The sequence below is a fragment of the Pristis pectinata genome, chromosome 22 (genome assembly GCF_009764475.1).
Source record: "Pristis pectinata isolate sPriPec2 chromosome 22, sPriPec2.1.pri, whole genome shotgun sequence".
Classification (NCBI taxonomy): Eukaryota; Metazoa; Chordata; class Chondrichthyes; order Rhinopristiformes; family Pristidae; genus Pristis; species Pristis pectinata.
Window position 1 is genome coordinate 2195025 of NC_067426.1, and position 12809 is coordinate 2207833.

General features: G+C 45.4%; 1 protein-coding gene across 1 annotated transcript in view; it reads right to left on the reverse strand.

Annotated features, from left to right (window-relative positions):
* myom3 (myomesin 3) overlaps positions 1-12809 on the reverse strand; it is a 90779-nt gene that overhangs the window by 52775 nt on the left and 25195 nt on the right. Inside the window, exons 9-14 of the mRNA XM_052036708.1 lie at positions 12444-12643; positions 11815-11865; positions 8191-8318; positions 5658-5841; positions 4089-4263; positions 1026-1147 (exon numbers count right to left, since the gene is read on the reverse strand). Coding sequence (XP_051892668.1) covers positions 1026-1147; positions 4089-4263; positions 5658-5841; positions 8191-8318; positions 11815-11865; positions 12444-12643 — 860 coding nt within the window. The remainder of the gene's footprint in view (positions 1-1025; positions 1148-4088; positions 4264-5657; positions 5842-8190; positions 8319-11814; positions 11866-12443; positions 12644-12809) is intronic.

Below are 12809 nucleotides of genomic sequence, written 5' to 3' on the forward strand. Positions count from 1 at the left end.
TATCCCTTTGCCTCCACAGATGCTGATCAGCAGCCTACATTATCCTGGTTAGTGCTGAGCTTCTTGAGTGCTGGAGCTTCCTCATCAAGGCAAATGGAGAGATTCGAAGGCAGTGGATCTCAGCTGTGGAGGTTGGCCCTTCTTTCCTGTAGTGGAAGAATTTACAATCTGAACACTGCGTAAGCAGCCAGCGTCATCACAGTCTGGTCCATCATATACAGGAGCAGAGCTTCATTGTTGTCCACCTCAGATAAAGGTCCCCTTTTGGATATCAACGCAGAGTTCACAAGTAAAGTTCTGATGTCCACTCATCTCCTTTGATCTCAGAGAAAGTAATGCTACCAGTAAGCCAAAGGTTCATCCCACCAGTGGGGCTTGTCAGAATGGACAGTGTATTAAAATTACTAGCAGCGATTACTAGTATTTGTTAGTTTCTACATCTAACCCAAACCAAGTTAGTCTGATGTTGGCCCATCCCAGTTCTGACCATGTCAATACCTGCTCTGCTCCAGTAACAGGTGAATCCTGGCCAGGAAAGAATTTCATTCTCAATCACCCAAGGGGAAGGCTAAAGGAGAGATATGTTTCCCTGGTTTCCATAATCAAATCATCCACTGCCTGGAGTAGCTAATGGAAAGGACGAACTGAGTTTTAAGTCACAATTTTTTAAACCAGTAGGTGGCAATCTTCCTTAACTTTTAGTGCTTGGTTACTTGTCTTTCTCCTGCATTGATCCAGTCCTTCAGTTTTCATCCTCTGACTTGTACTGTAACATCCCATCTGTGTTTGCTACTAAACATTTGGCTTTTATAACAGGATTCCAAGGTTCTTAAACCACTGACGGCTTCCAGTGTTTAGGTGAAAACAACATTCCCAAGTGCAATAAAATTCACGGATAAAATTCCACAGTGGAAAATTCAAAAAAATGTGGGTTCTTCTGTAGGTAAACATTGTTCCATATCGGTAAACTCAAACTCAAGGCAACAATCACCAAAATTGACAACAAAGTTTTACTGTATACTCACAGATGGAATTGTTGACAATGATTGGTGTTGATTCAACAGAATAGTCACTGAGTCCCGCTGGGTTAACAGATTTCACACGGAAAACATATTCCTTCCCAGGGGTGAGACCATGTACTTTAAAACTGCCAGAGAGAAAAAGACACATTTGTCATAATTCTTTCTAGTTTCGTGTGGTATCAGACAGATAAGAATGTGTCCCACATTAAGTAATAGATAAATTTTAAAGCTCACATCATTATTTTCAAATCTGTGCATGGTCTCGCCTCTTCCTATCATTCCCTGAGTCCCCTCCAAGCCTAAAGCACTCGTGGAAACATCTCAAAATCAACCTTGTCATGCACCCTTAAGATCTTGTAGTCATAAGAGTCAGAGAGTCATATAGCACGGAAACAGGCCCTTTAGCCCAACTGGTCCATGCCAACCAAGATGCCCCATCCAAACTAGTCCCATTTGCCAGCATTTGGCCCACATCCCTCTAAGCCTTTCCTATCCATGTACCTGTCCAAGTGTCTTTTTGATGCTGTTATTGTACCTGCTTCAACCACTTCCTCTGGCAGCTTGTTCCTTATACATACCACCCTCTGTGTAAAAAAGTTGCCCCTCAAGTTCCTATTAAATCTCTCCCCTCTCACCTTAAGCCTATGCCCTCTAGTTCTTGATTCCCCAATCCTGGGAAAAAGACTGAGTGCATTCACCTTATCTATGCCCCTCATGATTTTATACACATCTATAAGATCACCTCTCAGTCTCCCACGCTCCAAGGAAAAATGTCCTAGCCTGTCCAACCTCTCCCCATAACCCAGTCTCTCATGTCTTGGCAACATCCTTGTAAAATGGTGTATGTTTCTACAAGATCGCCCAGCATTCTTCTAAACTCCAAAGAATACAGATCCAACTTTTTTATCCATTCATGATGACAGAATCCTCTCATCCCTTTTACTCTTATACTTTCATAGAGCAGTACATGGAATTATGATGTTGTGGCCATTACAGGGACTTGGCTGTAGCAAGGGCAGGATTGTCTGCTTGATGTTTCAAAAGGGATAGGGAGGGAGGTAAAAGGGGAGGGGGGGGAAGTGGCATTGCTAATCAGGGATAGTATCACAGCTGCAGAAAGGGAGGACATCGTGGAGTGATCGTCCACTGAGTCAGTGTGGGTGGAAGTCAGAAACAAGAAGGGAGCAATCACTCTAATGGGAGTATTCTACAGACCCCTCCCCCCCAATAGCAGCAGAGAAACTGAGGAGCAGGTCGGGAGGCAGATTTTGGAAAGGTGCAAAAATAACAGGGTTGTCATGGGTGACTTCAACTTCCCTAATATTGATTGGCACCTCCTTTGCGCAAAAGGGTTAGATGGGGCAGAATTTGTTAGGTGTGTCTAGGAAGGACTAGAGGAGAGGCTATACTGGATCTAGTACTAGTCAATGAACCTGTTCAAGTGACATACCTCTTGGTGGGAGAGCATTTTGGGGATAGTGACCACAACTCCCTGACCTTTGGCATAGCCATGGACAGGGATAGGAGCAGATGATAAGGAGCCATTTAATTGGGGGAGGGCAGGAACTTGGGAGCGTAAATTGGGAACTGATGTTCTCAGGGAAATGCACAGCAGAAATGTGGAAGTTGTTTAGGGAACACTTGCATGGGGTTCTGGACAGGTTTATCCCACTGAGACAGGGAAAGGATGGTAGGGTGAAGGAACCATGGTTGACAACAGAGGCGGAACATTTCGTCAAGGGGAAGAATGAAGCATACTTAAGCTTTAGGAAGCAAAAGTAGTATATAAGGTAGCCAGGAAGGAGCTTAAGAATCGACTTAGGAGAGCTAGAAGGGGACATGACAAAGCCTTGGTGAGCAGGATTAAGGTAAACCCCAAGGTATTCTATACATACGTGAGGAACAGGAGGATGTCCAGAGTGAGGGTAGGACTGATCAGGGATAAAGGGGGAAACATATGCCTGGAGGCAGAGGAGGTAGGGGAAGTCCTTAATGAATACCTTGCTTCAGTGTTCACCAGGGAGAGAGACTTTGACGAATGTGAGGTCAGTGTAGAACAGGCTGATGTGCTGGAGCGTGTTGAGGTTAAGAAAGAGGTAGTGTTGGAGCTTCTGAAAAACATGAGAATAGATAAGTCCCCAGGGCTGGACGGGATATACCCCAGTACGGGAAGTGAGGGAAGAGATTGCTGGGGTGTTGACAATGATCCTTGCATCCTCCCTGGCCACAGGAATGGTACCAGAGGATTGGAGGATGGCAAATGTTGTTCTGTTGTTCAAGAAAGGTAATAGGGATAACCCTGGGAATTATAGACCAGTGAATCTTATGTCAGTGGTGGGCAAACTATTGGAGAGGATTCTTAGGGACAGGATTTATGAGCATTTGGAGAAGCATAGTATTATTCCAGAGCCACGAGGTGATGTTGCAGCTCTATAGAACTCTGGTTAGACCACACTTAGAGTATTGTGTTCAGTTCTGGTTGCCTCACTATAGGAAGGATGTGGAAGCTTTAGAGAGAGTACAGAGGAGATTTACCAGGATGCTGCCTGGATTAGAGAACCTGTCTTATGAGGAAAGGTTGAGCGAGCTAGGGCTTTGCTATCTGGAGTGACATAGGATGAGAGGTGATTTGATAGAGGTGTTAGAGGATTATGAGAGGCATAGAGAGAATGGACAACCAGCACCTTTTCCCCAGGGTGGCAATGGACAATACCAGGAGACATCCATTGAAGGTGAGTGGAGGAAAGTTTAAGGGAGATGTCAGAGGTAGGTTTTTTACACAGAGAGTGGTGGGTGCCTGGAACGCACTGCCAGGGCGGGGTGGTAGAGGCTGATATAATACGGACGTTTAAAAGACTCTTAGATAGGCACATGGATGTAAGAAAAATGGAGGGTTATGGGCTGTGTAGGAGGGAAGGGTTAGATTGATCATGGAGTAGGTTTATATAGGTCGGCACAACATGGTGGGCCGAAGGGCCTGGACTGTGCTGCACTGTTCTATATTCTGTGTTCTATGTCCTACCACACTGGTCTGGTTTTATTGGACTGAAATGAATTTCTCCGAACCTCTTTGAATTCACAGGCTTGTTATTACAGATCTCCCAGTTGTTTGTCCCAACTTGACAAGCATAAACATAGAAACCAACGAGTTCATTTTCATCTTCCGGCCCTTTCCACAGGACCATCACCGATGTCCTCGTGTCTCGGACAGGTACGATGTCGTGTGGTGGAGCTGGGGGAGCTGAACAACAAAACAAAGACTCAGTTAGTGATCACCCAAAGTAGGGCTCCCAATGGTTACCTGCTGGATCAGGAGAGACCTGGAGGGACGAAGAGAGGTTGAACCCAAGTAAAACTGTGCATATTCCTGGCAGTGTGGAAGTTCTCACCTCAGCGGGTTTGCTGAGTGCCATTCCAGACTCCAGTCCCATTCTGTCACCCAGAGGTTGGGCCACATACTTCCCACAAGACAGGAACGAGACCGAAGATTTTAAGGAAACTTGGGTTGCCTTTAAAAGCCTCCAGGCGCTCATCAGCTGGCTTTACAAGATTCCCTGAAGTTAACCATATATAGCCATGCATGGCAAGATCCCAGCACCTTTTCAAATGCGTTCATTATTTGGGACACAGACATTGCTGGCATTTATTGCCCCCATGCTGATTGTACTTAAGAAGGTGGTGGTGAACTGCCACTATCCAACCACTCAGGAGGGAGAAGATGCAAGCCATCATGGACAGGAGGTAAAGGGTCACACAGAGGGGCAATTGCTGCCAAGACTACTAAACCATTTAATTCCACTCAGCTCCACAAAAAACAGTCCCAGTGAAGTCACGGGACAGACGGTAAGGTGATGCGTGGAAATGGCAACCAGCTTATGCTGGTTTCTAGAGGTGACCTCCTCCACATTGTCCCTATGACCACCTTCCCTCAGGTCCCTCCACATCATTCAAATAAATACAGTATAGTTCTGTCCTAACTGATTAGGAACTGGTGTTGAGTTTAACTTAAATGCACTGTAATATTTAGGGTGTGTCTAAATAGCTTGAAGGAAGGAATAATGTGGTGAGAAGAAGTTCTGGCAATAACAATGCTTCCTTCAGACGACTATAATTGATTCATCAGAACCTCAATAGCACCGGCACCAAACCTGTGCTCAGCTGACTCAGACATCTATAAAAGCAGTCAACATACATTCACTCCAGACATTCTCTCTTCTCCCCCTCCCATCAGGCAGAAGATACAAAAGCCTGAAAGCACGTACCACCAGGCTCAAGGACAGCTTCTATCCCGCTGTTATAAGACTATTGAACAGTTCCCTTGTACAATAAGATGGATTCTTGACCTCACAACCTACCTCATTATGACCTTGCACTTTATTGTCTGCCTGCACTGCACTTTCTTTGTAACTGTAACACTTTATTCTGCATTCTGTTATTGTTTTCCCTTGTACTACCTCAATGTACTGATGTAATGAAGTGATCTGTATGGATGGCATACAAGACAAAGTTTATCACTGTACCTCGGTACATGTGACAATAATAAACCAATTTACCAATTTACATTTATACCTTGGCATCACATTGACACAATACTGGACTCAACAACTGATGGTCTCTGCAGCTGTAAGATTTTACCTGGTGTTTGTCCAAACTGAATGGCTTCAGAAGGTTGGGACGGCTCACTGATCCCATATTTATTGACAGCACGCACTCTGAAGCAGTATAACTTCCTTCTGTCCAAGCCAGTGACTGCAAATCTTGGGCAGTTCACAGTAATGTCCAGGTTTGCTCGTTGCCAACTATTACTTCCAGCCACAGACTGAAGGGGAAGAAAAATTAAAAGCTGAACGTGAATTGTAGTCCATTATCTATGAATTATCTATGAATTGTAGAACATAGAATATAGAACAATTACAGCATAATTCAGGCCCTTTGGCCCACAAAGCTGTGCCAAACATGTCCCTACCCTAGAAATTACTAGGCTTACCCATAGCCCTCTATTTTACTCAGCTCCATGTACCCATCTAACAGTATCTTGAAAGACCCTATTGTATCCGCCTCCACCACCATTTCCGGCAGCCCATTCCATGTACTCACCACTTTCTGAGTAAAAAACTTACCCCTGACATGTCCTCTATATCTACTCCCCAGCACCTTAAACCTATGTCCTCTTGTGGCCACCAATTCAGCCCTGGGGAAAAGCCTCTGACTACCTACCCTATCAATACGTCTCATCATCTTATACACCTCAATCAGGTCCCTCCTCATCCTCCGTCTCTCCAAGGAGAAAGGGCCAAATTCCCTCAACCTGCTTTGATAAGGCATGCTCTGCATTCCAGGCAGCATCCTTGTAAATCTCCTCTGTACCCTCTTTATGGTTTCCACACCTTTCCTGTAGTGAGGTGACCAGAACTGAGCACAATACTCCAAGTGGGGTCTGACCAGGGACGTATATAGCTGCAACAATACCTCACGGCTCCTAAATTCAATTTCCTGATTGATGAAGGACAATACACCATATGCCTTCTTAAGCACAGAGTCAACCTGCACAGCCGCTTTGACATGAATTGTAGTCCATTATCTACGTACAGATCAAATATTTTAACATTTTTCTGACCTGACCTCTCTTGTTTCCAGTTGGGGTGAAGATCACCAACCAGATAGAGTCACAGGCTCTGACCTTGAACCTTAGCTCTCACCCTCCCCGAATTAAGGAAGTTCACCTTGTACACTGCAGTCTGGAGGTAGCACGACTCATAACATCATATAGAAACAGAAGATGCAGATCAGGTTGATGACCTTTCATTGGAACTGGGAGAAATCTGAGGTTTTGCACACTTTAAGCAAGTGCAGCATGAGGAGGGAGAGTGTGGGGTGAGAATCAAGGGAGTGGGTGGAGGAGAGGGGGGATAATGTACAAGAGGATGACAGTACAAGGCAAAAGTGAATGTCAATGGAGGTATAATGCACAGGAGAAGGTGGGATCAGCTAAAGGTGTCTGGTTGATATTACTTGTTGTTTGTGGCAGCTTGCTGTGCGTAAACTACACAGTTGTAAGTGCTTCATTGGCTTTAGGAAACCTGTGGCTGTGAAAGGCGCTGTAGAAATCCAAGTACACAACACTCCCACCTTCTGCTGTCTGAGTGAGTGGGAGCAAAGGTTGTAGGAAGGAAGCAAAGCTTGCATTTCTGTAGCACCTTTCAGGAGCTGTGGTAATCCCAAGGCAATTTGTGGCACGTGAAGAAGTTTATGAGGTGCAGCCTAGATTGTAACGTAGGAAATGTGGCACTCGAGTTACTGCACAGCAAGATCACAAAAAGAACAAAGTGGTAGTAAATCAGAAACTCTCCTCTGGTGATGTTGACTGAGGGATGTAACTACCTCTCCTGCTTTGCAACGTTGCTAAGGGATCTTTTACATTGTTTGTCAATGGAACAGTGGAGGAGGCAGCAGAGAGAAGGAGATCAGAGGGACTCGAGTGCTTGGTGCAGGAGAGCAGAGTCGAGGAACATGGGAACCAGGTGAGCTTCATGACCGGTTGGAGGAGAGACACAACATGGACTGTGGACACACAGGAGACTGCAGACGCTGGAATCTGGACCGACAAACAATCTGCTGGAGGAACTCAGCGGGTCGAGCAGCGTCTGTGGGGGGAAGGAAATTGTCGACATTTCGGGTCGAACTTCGGGACCAGTCCTGATGCAGGGTTTTGACCTGAAACGTCGACAATTCCTTTCCTCCCACAGATGCTGCTCGAGCCGCTGAGTTCCTCCAGCAGATTGTCTGTTGCACCAACCTGGATCGGTTGGACGAGTGGAAAGTTTCAGTCTTGTAGTTTAAATGGAGTATAGTGTAACTAGATAGAGCTTCTGTTTAAGATCCTCCTGAAAACTTTCCTCTGATTTGTTTCAAGCATACACTTGGGTAATCGGCAGCTGCAAGTCAGATGTGGCCAAATGTTTTATTTTGTGCAGGAAGTCAGCGACTTTCTTTTTTTGGGTCAGTTTCGAATCCCATTCCCTGCTGCCCAGACAATAGAGAATGTAATGATCAAAGTTTACCGGTCGCCGTGATAAGCTCAGCACTAGTCAGGTCAAAGGCTTTGAGTGATATGTGAACAGGTGTGAAAGCAGTGCCTGGTCCCTGGGCCGCGAGCTTTAGGCTTCACCTTTTCCACGTAGTAGGTCAGAAGTTCTCTGCCTCGAGGGACTGGTTCATTCCAGCAAAGCGCTGCATACGTTTGTCCGATTTCGGTAACCCGGAGATTAGTTGGAGGCAGTGGGATGAAGATATCTCCTAGAGAAGACAAGGGTTCAGTTCTCAACACTCATTGAAGTGGATAGCATTCTCCTGGGGCTTGACGGGCTGGAGATGGCGTCTCCCCAGATAGGCAGTTTGGAGCCAGGGGTTCACAGTCTCAAAGTAACTGGTCAGCCACTCAGGGCATCAGTGAGAAGAAATGTCATCACACAGAGGGTGGTCAGTCATTGAGTCATAGACTCATACAGCATGGAGACAGGCCCTTCAGCCCAACTGGTCCATTCTGGCCAAAATTCCCATCTAAGATAGTCCCATTTACCTGTGTTTGACCCATATCCCTCTAAACCTTTCCCATCCACGTACCTGTCCAAGTATCTTTTAAATGTTGTTAATGTACCTGCCTCAACCACTTCTTCTGGCAGCTCATTCCATATACTGACCACCCTCTGGGTGAAAAAGTTGCCCCTCAGGTTCCTATTAAATCTCTCCCCTCACCTTAAACCTGTGCCCTCTAGTTCTTGATTCCCCAACCCTGGGAAAAAGGCTGAGTGCATTCACCCTATCTCTGCCCCTCATGATTTTATATACATGTCTATAGAATCTCCATAGATGGAGATGGAGAGGTGGAGATGGCAGAGATGGATACGTTGTTAGATATTAAGGGAATTAATGTGGGCTGGTGCAGGAAAGTGGTGCTGAGGTAAAAGATCAACCATGTTCTTATTGAATGGTAGAACAGCTGTGGAGGGTTGAACGGCCCATTCCTGCTCCAAGATTTCTTGTGTCTTTCCTTCAAGGATATTTGAAGTCTGACTTTCAAAGCTGCAAAGCACCCACAAATGATCATTCACCCTTCACTCACTCTTGACTATTTTCTCTGCTCTTTAGAAAGCCACTCCAAAAGCCAGACTTGAACAGAGCTGCCACAGATTTTGCTGCCAATGCATCCTACACTAATGGCAGGATTAAATTATTTGTTTCTAACAGACAAAGAGAAGTCATTGAGTATTTCTTCACCCAATAAACAGAGGAAATATTCACCTAGTTTGAGGAACCAATGACACCGGTCATACCCTACCATTCTCTGAACTCATCTTAGGTAATGAAACAGGACAGGTGGTGAAAGTGTCAGTGGGGGAACATTTTGGGAACTGTGACCATAATTCTGTAAGTTTCAAGTTCGTTATGGAAAGGGATAGGTTGGTCCTCAAGGTGAGGTCCTCAACTGGGGGAAGGCTGATTTCAATAACAAGAGAGGACCTGGTGAAAGTAGATTGGGAGCAGATGCTTGCTGGTAAACTGATTTCTGACAAATCGGAATTGTTTGAAAGAGAGCAAAAGTTCAGCAACAGAATGTTCTGGTAGGGATGAAGGGTGAAGATGGTATGATTAGAAAACCTTGGATGACAAAGGATATTGAAGGTTTGATCAGGAAACAAAGGAAGCAGATGGCAGGAACAGGTAACTGGAATGTTTGTCCTCCTAGTTTCTTTCTTAAGTTCTATCCTATATGAAATGTGCAGGAGAGAACTTAAGAAATTAGAAGGGCAAAGAGGGGCCATGAGGTATCCTTGGCAGGAAAGATTAAAGAAAATCCCAAGACGTTCTCTTAGCATATCAGGAGCAAGAGGGTAGCTGGGAAAAAGTGGGTCCCCTTAGGGACCAAAGGGGCCATCTATGTGTGGAGCCAAGAAAGGCGTGAAGGACAGTGAGTTCAGGGAGGGCTACATTCATAGTCTGGACCATGTCAATATTAAGAAGGGGGAGGTGTTAGATGTCTTGTAATGCATAATGGTGGATAAATCCCCAGGGCCGGAAGAGAACTATCCCAGGATGCTGGGAAGAAAGGGAGAAAATAACTGGGACTATGATGGAGATTTTTGATTCTTCCCTAGCCACAGGTGAGGTACCAGAAGTCTAGAGGATGGCTAATGTGGTTCCTTTATTTAAGAAGGGCAGCAGGGATAAGCAAGGTAACTATACCCTGTCAAGACTGACGTCAGTGGTAGGGATATTATTGGAGAAAATTCTAAGAGATAGGATTTATCTCTTGAAAGGCAAGGGCTGATCAGGGCTAGTCAGCCTGGCTGTGTGTGGGGGATATCCTGTCTCACTAATTTGACTGAGTTTTTTGAGGAGGTAAATAAGGAGGTTGATGAAGGCATGGCAATAGATGTTGTCTATATGGACTTGACTAGGTCCTGCATGGTAGGCTGGTCCAGAAGGTTAAGGCACAGGGAGCAAGTTGGCTAATTAGAGCCATAATTGGCTTGGTGATATTAGGCAGAGGGTAGTGGTGCTTTTCTGATTGGAAGACCGTGGTTTATCACAGGGATTGGTACTGAGACCCTTGTTGTTTGTGATATATATTAGCGACTTGGATGTGAACACAGGAGAAATGATGAGAAAGTTTGTGGATGACATAAAGGTTGGTGTTGTGGATAGTGAGGAAGGTTGTCTAAAGCTGCAGCAGGATGTAGATCAGATGGAAAGCTGGACGGAGTATTGGCAGATGGAATTTCATCCCAACAAGTGTTGAGGTGATGCAATTTGGGTAGTCAAGTAGGGGTAGGACACATACGGTCAATGGAAAGGAATAGCAAGGAATGTTGATGAACAGAGGGACCTTGGGATCCAAGTCCATAGTTCCCTGAAAATGGCAACACAGGTCGATAGGGTGGTGAAGAAGGTATATGGCATGTTTGTCTTCACAGGTAGGGACATAGATTCTAAGGGTTGAGATGTTATGTTGCAACACTGGTTAGAACACACCTGGAGCACTGTGTGCAGTTCTGGTCACCACACTATAGGAAGGAGGTGGTTGTGCTGGAGAGAGTGCAGAGAAGATTCACCAGGGTGTTGCCTAGTTTGGAGGACTTTCATTATGGGGTGAGATTGGACAGGCTGGGCTTGTTTTCCCTGGAGCGAAGGAGGCTGAGGGGAGACCTGATAGAGGTGTGTGAGATTATGAGAGACATTGGTAGGGTAGATAATTAGAATCATTTTCCCATGGTAGGAATATCAAATACAAGAGGAGAGAGGTTTGAGGCAAGAGGGAGGAGTTTTAAAGGGGACCTGAGCGGAAAGTTTTTTTACACAGAGAGAGGTTGGTAACTAGAACTCACTGCCAGTGGAGGGGGTGGAATCAGACACAGTCACTACGTTTAAGAGACATTTAGACAAGCATTTCAACAGGTAAGGCAGAGAAGGTTATGGTCCGAATGTAGGCAAAAAGGTCAGCATGGATGTGGTGGGCCGAAGGGCCTGTTTCTGTGCTGTACAACTCTAAGTTTCAGCTCAGCAATATACTATAGGAGTGTTAACCTTTCTCTAAAGCAAATTCTAAACTATCCTGTTATACTGATAAATACCCAGATGGAAGACTTCAGGACTGTGGGAAAAGAGCAAAGAGTAGAAACAGAAAGTTAACTTTGTCAAAGAGGTCACAGGCAGACGGGGCTGATCTGTAATGAGATCAGACAGTGAGGGTGAGAAGTTATGCCTGTAACTCCACCGAGTCATTCAGACTTACCTTCAAGCTCATCCTTCGTGATCACTATCTCACCTCTGTCTGTCTGGATATCTGCAGGGATGAAATGAGGAACATTGTAGTACTGGTAAGAAATCATCTTTATGAGGCTACAATGACAGAATATAGAAGCATTGCAATGAACAGAGTGTCGGTCTCACCCAGCCGATAATTTATGCATATTCCAGGATCTGGGTCAACATTTATTGTCCACACCCAACCGTCCACCAATGGATGCCAGTCAGTCACATGTCAAGGCTGCTTCACCAGTACCTTCCGAACCCATGACCACCCTCACCTGGATGGAGAAGAGCAGCAGGTGCACGGAACCACCTCAAACTCTGAACTTCCCTGGAGGGCACACATGGTCCTGACTTGATGTATTGCCACTGGGTCTAAATCTTGGTACTCCTTCCCCCGGAGCACGAGTGGGACAGCCCACGTCACAGGGACTGCAGCAGGCCAAGAAGGTGACTCATAGGGATGGACAATATATCCCGGCCTTGACAGCAACACCCACATCCCATAGATAAAGAAAGGAGCAGACGGTACAGACATGCCCGTGAAGAATCGCTCAATTCACAAAACAAGGCTGATGAAAGGGAACGATTGCCTCTGTTGAAGATACATACACATTATCCTGTTTGCAGCCAGAGCATCGACTGTGGTCACTGGTTCAGACACACGTGACGACCTGCCAATCCCTGCACTGTTGATGGCCCTGACACGGAATTGGTATGTTCGGTTTTCAGTGAGACCCAGGACTGGAAACTTGCACATTTTCTCGGGGGTGTCATTGCAATGGACCCATTCGTCACTCCCAATCTCCTTCCTAAAATCATAAATCAAAATACACTTGTTAAAAGAAACCATCTGTTAATCTCCACGGCCTAGAAATTCATTTGCATGACTCTCAAAGGTAAAGTGTTGCACAGATAAATATCACATTGACACGGCCATTATGAATTTTTCTTGGCTGATTAATGCCAGTGATTATT